Below are 17209 nucleotides of genomic sequence, written 5' to 3'. Positions count from 1 at the left end.
CTTCTCCTATGGATTGCATGTCGTCCGCATGGACCAGCTCAGCCATTACCCAAACTATCCACCTGACCCGTACCAGGCCTGACTTAACTATAACTTTTTTTTTTATTATTTTCAATTATAGAGGTTTTAACCTTAAGGTCATTCGCCTCTTCGGGTTAGAAAAATCTCTTAGGAAAAATTTCTAACCCTATGTGCGGGGTCGGGACTCGAACCCAGGTGCGCTGCGTACAAGGTAATCGATTTACCAATACGCTACGCCCACCCCCCCTTAACTATAACTGTTCCACCTGGTTTCGAAAAAAAATATTGACCGTGACAGCACAAATATCACGAGCTGTGAGGTCGGATGCAAGACATTAGCACTATTGGCAAGTATACATGCACGAAGCATTTCACGTGAATTTGTCATGCCATTTTTGTTGAAAGCTACGAAGATGGGGTTAAGTAGCATTCCAACAAAGAACTTTCCTTTATCACTATACGGTTCTTGAACCAAAGCTATGGAATCTTTTCCTTCCTGCACAAGGCGAAATACATTCACAGTTGATGTACGTGTATGCGGATTAATAATTTGTGGTTCAATCATGGTCGATCAGAGCACTTCACGCTTCATTACTAGTATTTATTGTACAGAAGATATCAAACACGTTGGCTTATAATCACTTATAACGAGCCCCGAAATAGTTTTTGGGGACATGACCCACGATTTACGAGGAAAAAAAACGTCCACTATGTCAGTGATTCGCTTAACACAGCAAAGATAAGATCCGTGTGCGACTGGCATATTTTAGTCTAAACAGTTGTCTGTATGGCCAAGGCCAAATAAATCAATTAATCATGCTTTAGATATTTTTATAACATTTAATCGTCTAATTATAAATTTATTACAATGGGATTTTACAGATGCAGCATTATCAAAGATTCAGAGAATATTGCTACACTTGAAGGTAAGAAAAACAATAAAAAATTAAACTATTCTAAACTACACGAATCACATTTCTCTCTAGTCAAACAAAACCACATTCTACATCTGCCGGATGCTCTTCAGCGCTTTCTCGATGTTACGATAGATTCGCGTAGGAATCACCTCCAGTAATACTTTGTTGTAGTTCGGGTGCTCCGACAGCTGTTTGAACATGCTCTTCGTGTAGTTTCGCGTTTCGAGAGAACCCTCCAGCAGCAGCTGCGCTCCAGTTAGTACCAGCCTATCCCGGGATTCCTTGGGCAGTGAAAATACCTTATCGGGACCGATCTGACGAATGATTCTGTCCAGCAGTTTGGCAGCGGTCGTCCGAACAACGGCGTTCTGATGGGTTGCCCCCTTCGTAGCGATTATCTGGATTACCTTCGGGTGGGATAGATTCTCACACATCGATTCCAGCGCGTGGGTCGCATCGGCTCGAAGGAACTTGTTAGTGTCGGCAGTACGGTGCAGTAGATGGGTCGCGATGTCCTCCGCCTCGCCTTCGATACAGCGTCGATGAGTGGAGAAGAACTCGGCTGAAGCTTGGCATGCAGTTCGTGCTACTTGCGACCGTAGATTACGAATCTGTTTCGCTAGAGCAACCGAGAGCAGATGGATCTGAGAATCGATAATGGTTGGGTGATGTCGGATTAATCGGACAAAGAATTGTAGTCCACTGATGTTCTGTTCCCAGTTGGGACTTTCCAAGTGTTGAATACAGTTTGTAAGTGCGTCTTTTGGTTTGTCAAACTTTCGCAGGTTTTTCTGGAACATGCTTTCATTAATCTTGTTTTTTGCTTTTATGCTGCTGACCACGTCTTTGACGGGTGCTACTTTACTGGTTTTTCGAGCGAGATATGGTTTTTTGAGAATTTTTTTCACTGGGCTCCGTGGCGCACTTGCTTCTAAAGCTTCTATCTGCTGAAGATTACTCAAGCTAGCCGATTGCACTCGACTTTTGACTGGTGATATTATAGTATCTTCTACTTGGTTAAAGCCGTTGGACAATTCCTCAGTTGAATAAGATGCCTGCAGAGGATGTGGACTAGGCGTTGGAAACCGTTTAGGAGTTGCCGTACGCTTTGGTTGTTCGGCCACTTCTTCCTCCACATCGTCATCATAATCGGATTCGTACTGGACTTGATTGGAACTGATGACATCTTCACTTTGAATCGGTGTTCCTTCTCGTTCATACCAAACCTCATTGTGCCTGCTCTTCGCGGATCGATTGGACTTGATGGATACGTTATCGTTCATCTGCTTCGCCGAGAGGTTGCTATAAGAAATGTTGCTGGTTCTCGAGAGACGGCCATCGTTTTTCAAAATACCCGATCCAATCGATTTGCGTGAAGTTACCGAATGAGGTCGTGATGATAGAATCGAGGGAGGATGGCTAATGTTGGGTGTGGTTGGATAATTGTCGCTTCCTTGGCCACCAAAGTTAAACGTGCTGTTGGAGATAATTCGTGTCGAGGTCGAATCGTTGCTAGACTTTTCATCATTTTCACTGTCGTATTGTTCGTCACGATGAATAATGTAGCTTTCCTGATTGATTCCGCCGCCGGCACCGTCATCCAATGCTTCCCCTAGAAAGCGGGATCGACTTGGTGTCTCGCCTGTGTCCGCACCGGCAGCGGCGACGAAGAAGCGTCCATTGATGTTGTTGTTGCGGTGGTGACCGACGTTGCCGTAGTTTTTGTTGGGTGATAAATTGGGACGCTGGTCTACATCTAGTTTCTGCACATGCGTGTTTGATTGTTGTTTGTTGTTGCTGGAAGTAAAGAATGGGAAAGAAAGAATAACAGGTGAGCGCGGTGTGGTATGCCGACCTATTGAGCCTCACGCGGATAATATCTTGTGAATAATTAACCAGTGTGAATAGAGCGAAGTATCCAGAGAAATGGAACTTGTGTAATTGAGGTCATGTACACCGTTTGGATTTTGATTGAGTAATAAGTTTGTGGTTTTTTAGTTTCGGTATTTTTAATGAGAATCACTCGACCCGTGACCTTGCCCGAAACCCAGTTGAACGATATGTTTCCTTCTAGTGGTTTGTCATTACATATTTTGTTTTCTGTGGTTTTTTTTATAACCGTCAATAGAATGCAAGCTATTTTCGAAATTATTGCATTTCACGCATTTTCATACCCCTGCAAAATTTATTTATGTATTCGTCTTGAGGATGTAGCTACTCTTTTCTTATTTTTACTGAAGCCGATTTTTTGTTCATCCCATTTTTGGAATTTAAATTTTACTCAACCTTCGATAAAGTACTAGGTCGGAACAATGAAAACTAGCATGTTTCTTCAATAAAGCATAAAGGTTAAGTCTAGAACGACAACCATACCTCGGTACTCAAAGATCAAAGCAGTCACTTTATTCGGAAAAATGCTTCGCTGCACAATCGAAGTTTCCGGTTTGGATCTAGCGTCAATCTAGTGTCAATTCTGATCAGTGGCGTAGCCAGAAATTTGGTTTGGAGGGGGTTTTGATAAAAATCGCAAATTTTTTGAAAAAATCTTGAAATTTAATGAGTTTGATAAATTATTGAAAACTCAAAAACATAAGTAGTCTAACAGACGTCATTCCAGTCTACAAACAAGAAGGATCAACATGGAACAGTTTTCAAACCTCTATAGATTATTTTCTTGTATAATATGTCAATGAAGTCAAAAATTGCGATCTTTTAAAGTGGGATAAATGATCTAAAAAATTTTCAACGTTCAAGATCACCTAATATAATAATCCTAGACTTTGAAGGTTTGGCAACTTCGGGAAGTTATCAACATAAAACAGCGCCTGCTTTGATATAGAAATTTTAGTGATTAATTCTCATAGAGGTAATTATGGTGAATTAATTTTTCAAAAATATTAAGAGAGATGGTGCCTTCAGCAAAGTTTTTGATAATGTCATTTCAAACAATTTTGTTGAAAATATGAAGGCTACATTAATTCAACATATAGGGATTTAAATGGACTGTGCATGCTATATTTCTCCTTAGTGAAGAAAAATTTAGGTGAAAACTATTTTTTCTGCGCTACGGATAAAATTGTTTGAAACAATCATTGCGAGTTGAGAACACAAAACCTATAACTAAATTATGGATGGATGGAACTGAAACTTGCGTTTCGACTTCATCTCATCAGAATCCGACACTAACTTGGTGGGCGGACTAAGCTAGCGCCGAATTGATGCTAGCTCCTGAAAATGGAATCACTCTTTGTGTATTTGAGTCCTTTTAATATCTGGGAATTATTTGTTTTAAATCCAGTTCCCTTATTTTTTTTGTAAGCTTCAAAGGCACCTTGAACGCAATGTGAATTTTTTATTTAATTACCGCAGAAGAGATTTATCAAATACAGTAATTTCAGAATAGCTTGTTGTAAAGGTTTTCTACTACTCTATTTCGATACTCTGAATATGTGGGATATTTATGTCTTTGACAAAGTTGTTTGAAATAGCACTTTCGAAAACTTTGCTGGAGACATTAAGTCTAGACCCAAATTTGCTTGAAGAGTAATTCTTCTCTATAATTACTTCTAGGAGGATTAACCGTCAAAATTATTCTATCAGCAGATGAACAGTTTTACGTTTTGAAATTCTTCAATGTTACTTAACATCGAAATTTCAGTTTCGAATGAATGTGATCGTGACCGTTAAAAATTTATAGAGCAATAATTTTACTTTTCTTCATTAGTCAACCTCACAACTTGCAGTACGTAGCACACAAAATTTTAGTACGCCATTCATTGCATCCTGCTAAGAGGCTATTCATATAGTTGATAATACAACAAAAATCCAATGCTCATAAAACCGATCCTGACCTGCTAGAGACAAAATTACATCAGCTTTCAACTAGTTTCTGAAATGTTATTCTTGTTGTTAACCATATTGAATTGTTGTCTAAACTCTACACAATCTAAAAAAAATACATTTTCAGCAAATGTTGAAATGTATGCAAGTTTTCGGTAAATAAGCTTATGTTTTATATGCAATCAACCTATTCAAATTTAGATTCCCATTCAAAAAATTGTCTCTAATCTATATTTTGAAGCATCTTTCCAAAAATGAGCTCATAATAATTCAGACAGTTATTTTATTTTACATTGAAGTAATTTGACAACTATGGGATTTTGGCTAAGAAATAAGTTACAAGATCCCCTTCCCACAATTTTCCAAAAGTTTAAAAGTGACGCTTTAAACACAGTTCTCAATGTAGTGATCAGAGAATATTTTTCCAAAAATATTTTGTGGAATATTAAATTAAATTCGTCAGTATCAATTTTTTTTCAATCCAATTTATTTTGGTTTGGGGGGGGGGGGTTTAACCCCCAAAACCTCCCCTGGCTACGCCACTGATTCTGATGAGTTCAGTGACTTCAAACGCTGGTTTCTATCCAATATTCTCCTTAGGGAGTCTGAAGCTTTAAACCACCAAGCAAGCAAGTTATTTTTCCTCTTTAGGCACAAGGGATTAAAGGGTTAGTCGATAATTATAGCGACACTTTCAAACTTGCGTTAATTTTTTCATTGTCAACTGAAGTGGACTAAATTTTGTCGAGTTTCTCTTTAAAACTTAGGTATTATTTAAATCAGCTCAGTTGTACAGTTGTTAGTGAGATTCTGATCGAAATGGAAAAACATTAGCAAACCATTCGCGAAAAGATTTTCTTCACGCACGTGCAAAACCCTGGGTTGTTGCATCGCGCCTTGGGAAAATTGAGGGATATACATCATTCGGCCGTTTTAAAACTTCTCCATATGTTCCAGGAACAAATTACAATGGTCCACAATACAGAAGTTTGACAAAACCCTGGGATAACGCGCAAAAAAACGGCTGATTGCTAATTTCAAGCAAAATCCGAACATTTCGACGCGAGACTTGGTCAAAAAATTTCGCAAAGTTTCGTCCTCAAACGCATTGATACATGCGAAATTACAAACGCGTTTGCATAGGCGACACACAAACGGCCATGCGACAAAAAGATCGCGCATTCAAACATTCAAACGCTCGAGCCTTTCGCAATAATACTATCCAGGTTTCAAACGCGATCTCAAGCGTCAACATACAAGCGCCTGCTTTCACACGATCATGAATCGTACACGCTCGGGAGTTCCCATTCCAGTGAGAAGGGGGAGCTCACTTTCTTCGTTCATTTGAGCCATACACTCAAAAGTAATCTTTGGAAGGTCCTCACAATCCTTCAAAATCCCACGCGAATATGTAAAAGGCTACATGGTTATGCAAATGAATTCAGACACGCGAATGTACTCACACACTGGCATGCGCGGAATAAGAACGCCCCCGCGATCAAACACGTTAACATAGAAACGCTTGAGCCCTTGCTCGCGATACTACAAATAAGGTCACGCATGCGAACATGTACATGAAAACAGCTTGGTGATCAAGTCCATATCTTAGCAACTACGAATTTTTAAAAGGCGGTCTCAAGTGCGATTTTACCAATCCCGTTCTCACGCGCTATTGAATTGCAAGCTCATATACACATAGGTTTTTACGCGGGGAAACGTAAAAAAACCGCGCGAGGGGCAGGCGGAATGCGTGGGTAGTATGGGTAGTACTACCTACTCGAAAATTACCGAGGAGGGAATTACCCACTCGAAAGTTTGGAACAAATCAAAACCTACGATTAACCACGTATGTGTTTTTTTTCAAACATAATTCTTGCGTTGGAAATCCTTGATGTAAAACAATTGCATATTTTTATTCAGATATAAATTTGCTTTACAATTTAAATTTCTTGAAAATAATTAGGATTTGTTTGAAATTTGGAATTATTTATTATATTTATACTCATGGAAATACATTTTGACACATCTACATCTTAAAACAATGAGTTCAAATCGATAGACAAAAAATATTAATATACAATTTTATTCAGACTATGGGATGCAGTTAGAAATATGTTTAAGGACAATATAAACAATTTTTAATTTTTTAGCATGAATAATCATTTGATTAAAAATTGAAGCAAGGAGAAACAATCACGTCTTTTGACCATGACTATACGAGCATCAAAAATGAAATAATTTTACATTTGATTTTAATTTAACATGTCGTTGAGTTTTGCGAGTCACGTAATTTTACTCCACATATGGCGTTTGTTTAAAATGTGTAATTTTATGGCACTGCGCCTGGAAAGTGCATATTTCATGTAAAATTAAACCGAACACGGTTATATTTCGTCATTTCGTCAATTACGGTTTGTTAGATTGTGGTAAGTTTCGAAATACCTCAACGGTAAAATTTAGTTTTTTTTGGTGTGTAGAACACTAGGCGCACGACCAGACAACATGTTTAATGTCGCGATAGCCGTCACCGCAAGCGCAGAGAACGCTCTTTACGACCCCAATACGCCGGAGATGCGCATTCAACGTATAATGATTGGACATGATCCGAGATGCCACCCGAAGGAAGTCACGACGTTCATCCATCCTTTATAACCTAGGTTGGTTGATGTCTTTGGGATTCCAAAACTTCCATTATCCCACAAAATTTGCCAATTTTCGAGCGTTCTCTGACTCTAAATCTAACTGAAAAATTCGTTAAAGCTGCGCGATGTTTCACAAATATTACCTTCTAATGCCTAAGTGTCCGCCTTCTCATTACCATTCTAATCTAAGTAACACTTTTCTTATTACCCGGAATAGATCAATGCGAAAGAACTCAAACTAATATTTGTATCAGGCAATCCGCAATGATTTCGTATAAAGAATCTAGGATCGTCCATATTCTCTCCGGGAAAATTAGGAGTGCTTTCCATGCTCCATCAATCGAAGCGCCTACTTGGAACTATAACGATGTAGACATGGCCGTAGATAAATATAAAACCATATGTTTTGTGGGGAAAATGCTTAGCGCGAGTATCTTTTCTGTCAGATAAATTTGTGTGTTTGAAGAACAATTATTACGTTTACATACAATATTACAACATCCAATTTCATCGCGAAACGTCTATCATTTGAATGTGAATTTACGTGGAATGCTGTTGTCGCCGATAAAGAATTCTTTGTTCCGTGTATTCCGATCAAAGGTCGAATCGAGTACACGACGTAGGGCCCAGCTGTTAGACGAAATATTGTTTCTCTCGTTAATCCGTTGACGAACCGGTGCCAATAACCGCGTTTTTCAGTTTGCATCAAGTTTTTTATTTGCGTTTCTAACGTCGCGTATATTCGGCAAAAATTGGGCGATCTGACGCTCAAAAAGTCCTCATAGGACCTTTTCGCATAGAATTCTGAGCACTCGCTGCCCACAACGGAGTGGGAAACCGTCCACGATTGTTCGCGTCAGGTATTCGTTTTGTCTGACCTTTAATCTCAGTGTAGAAAACAAGCCAGTCAAAACGATGGACACTGCCACCGGAGGTAGGGTGACCTACGAGTAAAAAACCAGGACAGTCGAAAGGGTACTGATTCCCCTCGTTACCTCTCAATCGACATTGATTTTTCCGCATGTTTTCGGCAGTTAAAAAGTTCTGGGGTCTGGCAGGCAGAGCTTGGACAGTAAAAAAGTTATGGGAGTCTGGGAGGAAGAGCTCTGCCAGAAAGTCTTTCATCGGAATTCCACAGTGGCAGTTCTTGCTACACCACCATAAGCAAACGTTTAATGCTGAGATGGTCTGTGCAGTACCGGCGAGGAGTTTTCAGTACTAAAAACACGACATGGACGTAAATCAGAAACATCAGTGACCCCAAGTAGCTTCCCTGCGCTATGCCTGACAATCTCAATTGACAACCATTATCTCTCGACTTGAGAGCTGCAAAATCTACCGTTGTTACCAAAAATTTCTCGATTTAATCGATTGTTATATGAAAACTGGCGGATAGCTTGGTGTAAATAATATCAGTTTGAGCCCGAGCTTGGAAAAATTGACATCCCTGCGTGAACTTGAAAGAAAACAAAATTCAATTCATGCACGTCGCGATGAAAGAAATATTTGGTTCGTTTCTCTCGTTTTCGTTCATGCTATTCTCGCTGTTAATGTTGTATGGGCTTTCACGATTACCTGGTTTGAGTTGCTTGTGGGGCCTACGGGTCACGATCGCGTATCCGTGTTCTTTGTTATTTACTTTATTATCGGTGGTGTTGGCAGTTGTTTGGGAAGTAGAAGGCACATCACAATGATCGTTCACGCTGTGCGTGCATTCTGTTGTTCCAGTATTCGTTGGTGCCTGAGCTGCAACACCGGTGGTTTGTGATTTAGTTGATGTTGATGAAGGGCTGTGTTATGGGTATGCTTGCAGTTGATATTGCTTCGTTAGAGGTTTGTGTACATGGTTTCTCGTAGTGTCTTCTTGTGTAACAACATAGGATACGCAGGAGTCTGTTCTTCATACGTGCACAGCGTGATTTGAGATTTGGTTACGCGTTTTACTTTGAATTCAAAGTTCAGATATGAAGGAATAGATCACTCGCATTCTCACGAAACAAAAACAGTTGGAAATACTTAAATTTTCTCCGGGTTTCAAACTTAAAGGATTCCACCGTTACGTATTCCGACATGATGTAAGGTGGTTGATCGTGCAGACGCATATCAATCTTGTCATTGTCAATATAAATGGGTATCTTGGACCTAACATTATCATGCTCAACGACGTATTGCATGTTGTCTTCCATTGCGTAGCTTTTTCGTACACGGTCGAGTATGGTTAAGTTAGATCACGCGATTTATCCATGACGTTAAATGGCTTGTCTTTGGTCCGGAAGTAGACCATCCGGGGGTTGGTTGTATTAGATATAATTTGTATCGAAAATGAGACTTATTGGTATTATTTTTTGCCATCGGAGAAATATTCAAATCGACCTCCACTAAGCCTGAAAGGATGTCGGTCGCCGGAGATACCCATCGGTTCACACTCAGCTAGCTTCAAAGCACAGTCAGAAAAACGACGACTCGGAATAGTGGTGGAGTATTTCGGTCGTAGTTAAATTGATTTTTTTTATCACGAACGTCAACAGCAAGGTAGCGACTGCACAAAACATTAACAGTCCTTTCCGTCATGTACGGAAAGCAAGACATATAGTTTGGATCCACGTGTCCAATCCGAGAGTCTGGATCCAGACTCTTATCTGGATCTAAGCATCAAATCTGGGCATGGTTCAAGTCCTGACCTGGTAAGGGGAAAAAGAGATGGGCTAGTTCCAGGGACTGGTCCATTACCGGGTATTGGTCCAGATTCGGGAACATGTCTGGATCCGGAAACTGGTCCGGATCGGGAACTAGTCCAGATCCGCAAACTGATCCAGATCCGGGAGGTCCAAATTTGGGAACTGGTCCAGATCGGGAGCTGTGTCGGATCCGAAAACTAGGCCGGATCCGAAAACTGCCTAAAAATTTTCTTTCACTATCCAAGTTACCCTATAAAAATCCGTAATTCTGCCTATTTCTGCCAAAATTGGTGCAGATTACGGCCTGAATTTAGGTAGGAATCCGCCAGAAGTCCGGCTGGTTTGACTCGATACTAATACTATTATAGAAATCGACCAAATTATCCTACATCGTCATTCCACCGTTCACTAACTTTGCGGTAATATGAGTTTAATACCGCAATGCGCAATTGCGTGGTGTGTTACCAAAAAGGCAATAGAATCTTACCCAAAAGTAATAGAAACATGCCTGAAAGACCTGTTAACAAAGAGCGTTTCCAAATAGCCACCAGATATTATGAGGGAATTTTCATTTTCACTTACATACGTCATATCTGAACTTTCGTCAGTACGAGGAGAAATCACTTAGAATCTTACTACTCACTCGGGAAAAAGGTGTTCCGCCGGCCTTGCGTGCGACAAACCCCGCGCTAATTGGAAAATCCGCGTAAAAAACCCACAGCAGAAGACGCAATTAACACGGGTTTTGCAAAAAAAGTCCTTTTGCAAAAGACTTATGGCTACTTTCGGAATGGCCTTGACGAGTGGATGCCATAAATTTACGCTTGAGGCCATTTTCGAATCCAAGATGGCGACTTCCGGTTCACAGAAATTCATCGACGCGGTATCACCCGAATGAGCAACCTGGGCGATCATTCAAAACTTCCTCGAGTATAAGTTCTAATCATAAACCAGCCAAACCTAAAATATTTGGATGTGTTCATCTAGAAGAGTGCGGTGAGAATGAGAGTGATTGGAGAAAGACGAATGTAGTGTGAGTTGGAGGTTTGAATTGATTCAAATTGAAGGCATTGCTAAAATTCAAGTAAATTCAACTGTTTAATTAAAACCATTTGTACTACAACTTCAATTTCCGAAAATACCCATATTGATTAGGTTATAGCGAATTTTACTAAACCGGCAGTAGCCATCTTGGATTTCAAAATGGCGTCAAAAATTAATTTATGGCAGCCACTCGTCAAGACCATTTCGAAAATACCCATTATGTTGAGGTGCGGGTCATAATGAGTCTTTCAGACCCGTCTCTTCCATCTTTCCGAAAGTTTTCTAAGTTTTTTGAGGGATTCCATGAGAAACCGATCGACCGCAAAATTTGACTATCGTCAAAAATATCGGTTTATGGATCTCCATGATTTTTTCTGGCAATTGCAATATTTTGATACAACAGCAATTTTTCACGTTTCTACGTGTATTAATTTCCAATTTTTTTTGGTGGATTACTCTATGTTATACATCAAAACTATCTGAGAACGAACTGCAGGGAATGAATACTTTTTCATAAAATTAATTTACACTGCAAAAAATGTTGGGTCATTTTTTATAAAAACAAAAATATGTTAAAAATTTAAATTGCAAGCAAACCCATTTTTTCAAATTTTTTTATATTCTTTCAACAAAAACCTAAAGAGAAAAGAAAAATTTGTAATGTGATTGCATGATGGAGAACTTATCGGTAAAAAAGTTTTTCTAGCAATTTTCTATTCTATTCTGTTCTAACCCTTACACAGCCAGTATTGAAAAGCATTATGAAAAACACTACAGTTAGTCTGTTGTGTTTGTCTTGTCAATATTAATTTTTGGAACACATCTTCATATATCGCAAATATTAAAACGGCCAGGCCTACTGTGCAGAGTTGGGTTTGAAGATGTTTTAAAATTAGAAGGCAATTAAATTATTCATTTAGTGAATAAATCAATTAACGAATTGTTTTGAATCTTGAAGGAGGAAGAAACGAGGACAACCGTACCGACCGTTTCAGTTTAAAGGGAATAAACAAATCGTTGGGAGATGGTAAGATGGTTCAGGAATCAGGAATCAGTAGCGTCTGGCTCAAATGGCACGTTCCCCATGTTGATCGGAAATTTGTGCCTTGCCAAGAATCGTCTTTTTATTATTTCCTGATGGGAAAGATTGGGGAAGTGGTAAGGTTAGGGGAAAGGAAAATAACGACACAGAACAATTGAAACAGAACATTTTACACCCCCGGAGGGATGCTGAACGATCTGCAGGTGGTACAATAGCAGTAATGAAACTTCGAACCCCCGGAGGGTTTTAGAATTTTTATTTAGGCAGTGAGCGGATATATCAACACCCCCGAGGGGATATTGAGATAACAGAACGATAACACCCCCGAAGAGATATTGTCATTCAAATACGGCTAAAATTATAGCCCTTTACCACACTGGGTTAGAAACAATAGCATATCCTTCAGTTTTAGCTTTCTGTACATGGGTTCATCTATGCATGGAGAATAATCAAAAATCCGGATACGCAATTGCATTACTACAGGGCAGTTGCATATCAAATGATATGATGCTCCGTAATCAGATTCACAAAGATCACATGAATAATACTCAGCGCACTGAATACTAGCCATGTGATAATTGAGTTCGCAATGTCCAGTCAGTGCCCTGACTAGAATACTGCAGTTGTGCTTGGAAAAATGCAACAAATTTTTTAACATTTTCGGTCTCAAATCCGGCAGAAAAGTCATTGTTTGAATGCAAATTTGCAAGCTACGCCAATGGTTGGCATGTAGAACTGGTTCTGGGCCAACGAAATCAGTCGCAGCGCCAGCTCTAGCCAATTCGTCCGCCCATTCATTTCTAGTAATACCGGAATGACCGGGTACCCGTAGAAGGTAGATAGCATTTGAAATGCTAAGTTCTTCGATTTGAATTCGATTTGATTTTTTTTATCGCAATTTCCCCGTAAAAGTGCCGATTGCAGGCCACACATAATCGCAAAGATTTCTGCTTGGAATACGGTACAGTATCTACCAAGCGAATGAGATTGGTTTAATCTCATTTCACGACAATAGACACTACGCACCGGCTCCAACATCCTTCCAACAAAGAGCCGTCGGTATAACACACTACGTATTCTCCAAGTTGTCGCTAACTTGATCTGCAACAATAATTTCAGATTTAAAAAGTTGCAATGGGCGAGCTCCGGTTGTAATCCTTCGTTGCGTGAAAAGCACCATTGATGTTTTATTTGGATTAACTGATAGTCCAACATGAAGACACCATTGCTCAACAACACAAAATGCTTGTTGCATCAAATCAACAAGTGTGTTAATGCAAATACCGGTGATCATTATATGATAAAACACAAGCTCATTAAGTTTCCTCAACAAGCCATCGGCGACAAGGTTCCATAAAAGTGGTGACAGCACACCATCTTGAGGACATCTGCAGACACTCAGTTTCCTTACCTCTACTTGTTCTCACGATGAACACAGATGTCGGTTGCTAAGCATTGCGTGTATCCAGTTCGTTGTATATGAAGGTACTCCATGACCTCGTGCTGCTTCCAAAATGGATTCGAAAGACATGTAGTCAAAAGCACCTACAATATCGAGAATAACTCCAAAACTTGATTGCTTTTGTGAGAAAGCTTTTTTAATGTTGTCGACAACATTGTGTAACAGGGTGGTAGTAGACTTCCCCCGCTGAAAGGTATGTTGCATTGCATACAGCGGTCGATTAAATGTTGCACTAATTTGAGAAGGATCAAGGACAAACTGATCGATCTAAAGCTCTTTGCCTTCTCATAAGTGATGCGGACACCTATGGGAATGAATTTGACAGTTATTTCCCGCCACGCTAATGGAATGTATCCTGTTGCAAGACTACAAGTAAGAACTGTTTTCAAAATATGCTTGAAGTTTTCATATTCTTTTTGTAGTGGAACTGGAATGATTCAATCTTTTTCCGGAGACTTCTACGGAGCAAATCGCCCATTTGATCCATTCGGTCATCACAATTAGTAAATGCCTAAGAATCATTACTACTTGATAATAAATCAGGAGTAGTCGTCAGTGATGGCTCCGTACAGCCTGGAAAGTGTGTTCCAAAAACACAGTTGAGTTCTAAATCTTCGTCAGACGAGTATTCACCATAATCGAGCTGACATAAAACTCCTTCGATTTCGAAAGTAACTTATTTAATTTACTAGTGTCGTTGAGACTTGAGACATTTGTTTTTTACTATAAACTAACCTCCATTGTGGGTACTTTTAGAATAGAGATGGATTTCAAAATGGCATCAGACATCGATTTTTGGCATCGACTCATAAAAACCCTGTCAAAAGGGTCCATTTTGATTGGGATATAGAGAATTCCGCTAAACCGGAAGCCGCCATCTAGGTTTTCAAAATGGTGTCAAAAATCAATCTCTGGCATCTACTCGTCAATCCCGTTCCGAAAATATCCATATTGATTGGGTTGTAGAGAATTCAGCATTTGCCACAAAAAATGGAGTGCCGACAACCGATTTTAGTAGTCTTTTTTAAAAATGCAGATAAAAAATTGTAGTGTTCATTTTGGATGGCATTCAATGTTGAATTACAAAATAGAATGAATTCAATCGTAAATATTCGATACGCATACTTCTTCGAACGATTTGCTTCTTTTTATAACACTAAGCTAATGATAAAAAAAAACTTTTAAGTAGATTTTCACTTGCTCAAAAAATATTTTATTTGTAGAGTACACATATAATATTTGTCAGAATGACTGTCTACATTCTTTCAAAAATTTCGTCGGGGTGCCGACAACCGACCACTTTCCCCTGCCTATGAAGTTATAAATGTGGTCTCAAGTGATTATACAAACGCTTTAGTCATGTCCGGAAGCTTATACCCGCGGTCCTAGCAGCTTTGGTTCATGCCTACAGTTGGACTATTCTAAAAAAAACTTGATAGTCAAATAGTGAAATGGGAAATTCACTCTCTTCTAGCATTTAAACCGTACACTCAAAATAAAACATTACCTACACTCGCGGTTTGTGCAAACATTCAAGAATGTGGTTCACATTTTTCACTAAACTGCATAACAAATGACCAAAACGTACCAAGGCTTCCAAATTTCGAGAAACATCGTTAATTTACCTTTAAAACTAACCCTGGTGCAATTTACTTGAATAGAAAAAAATATACTGAAAGAATAGGGTGAACGTATAAATGAGGTACTTGAATTGGCCTCTGGGTGAATGACCATCAAGACCCATAATAAACTAATTACAATTACAATTGGCCTCCCTGGATACCCTAGTAACTAAATTCCAACAATATTACGAATGGTTGGAGAGAGGTGCTGTACCTCAGAAAAAGAAATAATTCAAACTTTGAATGTGTATGGTTAAAGTTCGTTTTGAAATCAGTATTCCATAGGTACACCCAAAATGAATCTTTGGGAGCGAAAATGAATCTGTTTTTTCGCTCTCAAATTGTTTCGTTAGTGTTCAACCAATCTCATACTTGTGCAATATAGTATCGTACCGCATAGCTACACATTGTTGGCTACACAGTGCAGAGATAAATTTGAAGAACATATACCAACGTCTTAATGGCGTTTAACGAGTAAATGTTTGTTGGTTCTAGTCCTGAGGCTACCCATTAATCTTTTTTTTTTTTCTATTAAGGCATAGTTCCCAACACATACATGCAAAGGGTTAATTAATAAAAGTAGGAAAATGGTTAAGTAAGTTAAAAGAACTTATTCCGTAGGTTGTTTTATTTATCCGTGTAGATAGTATAGAGGTGTTTTAGCGAATAGATGTTTGTCGGTTCTAATCTAGAAATCTGATAGCCTTTCTCTAACACAGACCTTATTTTGGTGTCCTTAAGCGTTATGCTAAGAACATTTTTGACTCTACGCTTCATTTCTCTCGCTGCTCTATTGAAAGCATTAGCAATATTTTTACTGCTGCTGGTATAGGATTTCGCAGTTCGCAGGGGGATTGCACAACATATAAGGAAAAGAACGGTTTGCGGTCCGAATAAAGATGATAATGTGTTTTGGCAACGAACGTTGCTTTTCTGTTCCAAAAGATCCAGCGTCCAAAACTAAGAAGGAGAGATATGCGGGCGAGTATTCGCTGGCAACTAGGAAAAGGCTCGAAAAGAATGCCACGTGTAAATCAAGCTCTTTTCAGAACAAATAAATGCTTTTGATGGAATTAATTACCAGTTTTTCTAACATGGTCAAATCAAATTCAAATTTGGAGTAAATTTTCTTTGCATCAAAAGAAAAAAAAAATCGAGAATAGGGCAGTGAGAACTTAGGAATTGCATCTAAGTCACATGCAACGAAACCAGGGCCGCAGAGAGAAAATACGGGCCAACAGTTTTGGTGACTTTTAAAAGCGCCATTTTTGTTAATAGTATTTATAAAAGTAAGGAAATGGCAAGATTAAAGATGTAGTTATCACAAAAATTAAAAATATCTAAACGGCGATCAACGGCAAAAGGTGAAAAACAATAGGAAAACTAAATATTAAAAGAATGTACAAAAGTGCTAAAAACTCCAAAATCAACCAAATAAACAAATTAATGTCAATTGTTAAAAAATGTTTATTCGAGAAAAACCGAAACAAACTATAAAATTTCACCATTTGTTTTTCTAGTTTCCTGCTTTGCTTTATCAATTGAAAGCAGGAAACTAGAAAAACAAATAGCGAAGATTAAAAAAGTCGAACATTATTGATCAATTGGTGAAAATAGTAAAAAATCGATAAGAATGCTGGAAATTTTTTTAGAATCTATGAAAATGAATAAAAACTACTAAAAAGAATAATAATATAGAAAACATTAATATAAAAATTGCATAAAACTGAAAAACTCGATAAATCAAGAATAATAAAATTTATTTAACATTAAAAGCAAAACATATTTAAAGCAATAGAAAAAATAAATAAAACGCTAAGAATGCATAAAACTAGAGGAGTAGGGGAACACGGGGCTATTCGGACCTACTTAAGAAAATCGCCCTTTTCGGTGGATAGATGTGAAAAAAAGTTACCGGTCAAAAGTTCTAATTGTTAGTTT

At 38.6% G+C, this 17209-nt stretch overlaps 1 protein-coding gene across 1 annotated transcript in view; it reads right to left on the bottom strand.

The window, feature by feature from the left end:
* Positions 1-873: 873 nt before the first annotated feature.
* Positions 874-17209, bottom strand: part of LOC131678491 (uncharacterized) — a 110023-nt gene continuing 93687 nt past the window's right edge. The window contains exon 10 of the mRNA XM_058958671.1: positions 874-2735. Coding sequence (XP_058814654.1) covers positions 1025-2735 — 1711 coding nt within the window. The 3' untranslated portion in view covers positions 874-1024. The remainder of the gene's footprint in view (positions 2736-17209) is intronic.

The sequence above is a fragment of the Topomyia yanbarensis genome, chromosome 2 (genome assembly GCF_030247195.1).
Source record: "Topomyia yanbarensis strain Yona2022 chromosome 2, ASM3024719v1, whole genome shotgun sequence".
NCBI classification, from domain to species: Eukaryota; Metazoa; Arthropoda; class Insecta; order Diptera; family Culicidae; genus Topomyia; species Topomyia yanbarensis.
This window is presented reverse-complemented; position numbering and strand designations above follow the sequence as displayed.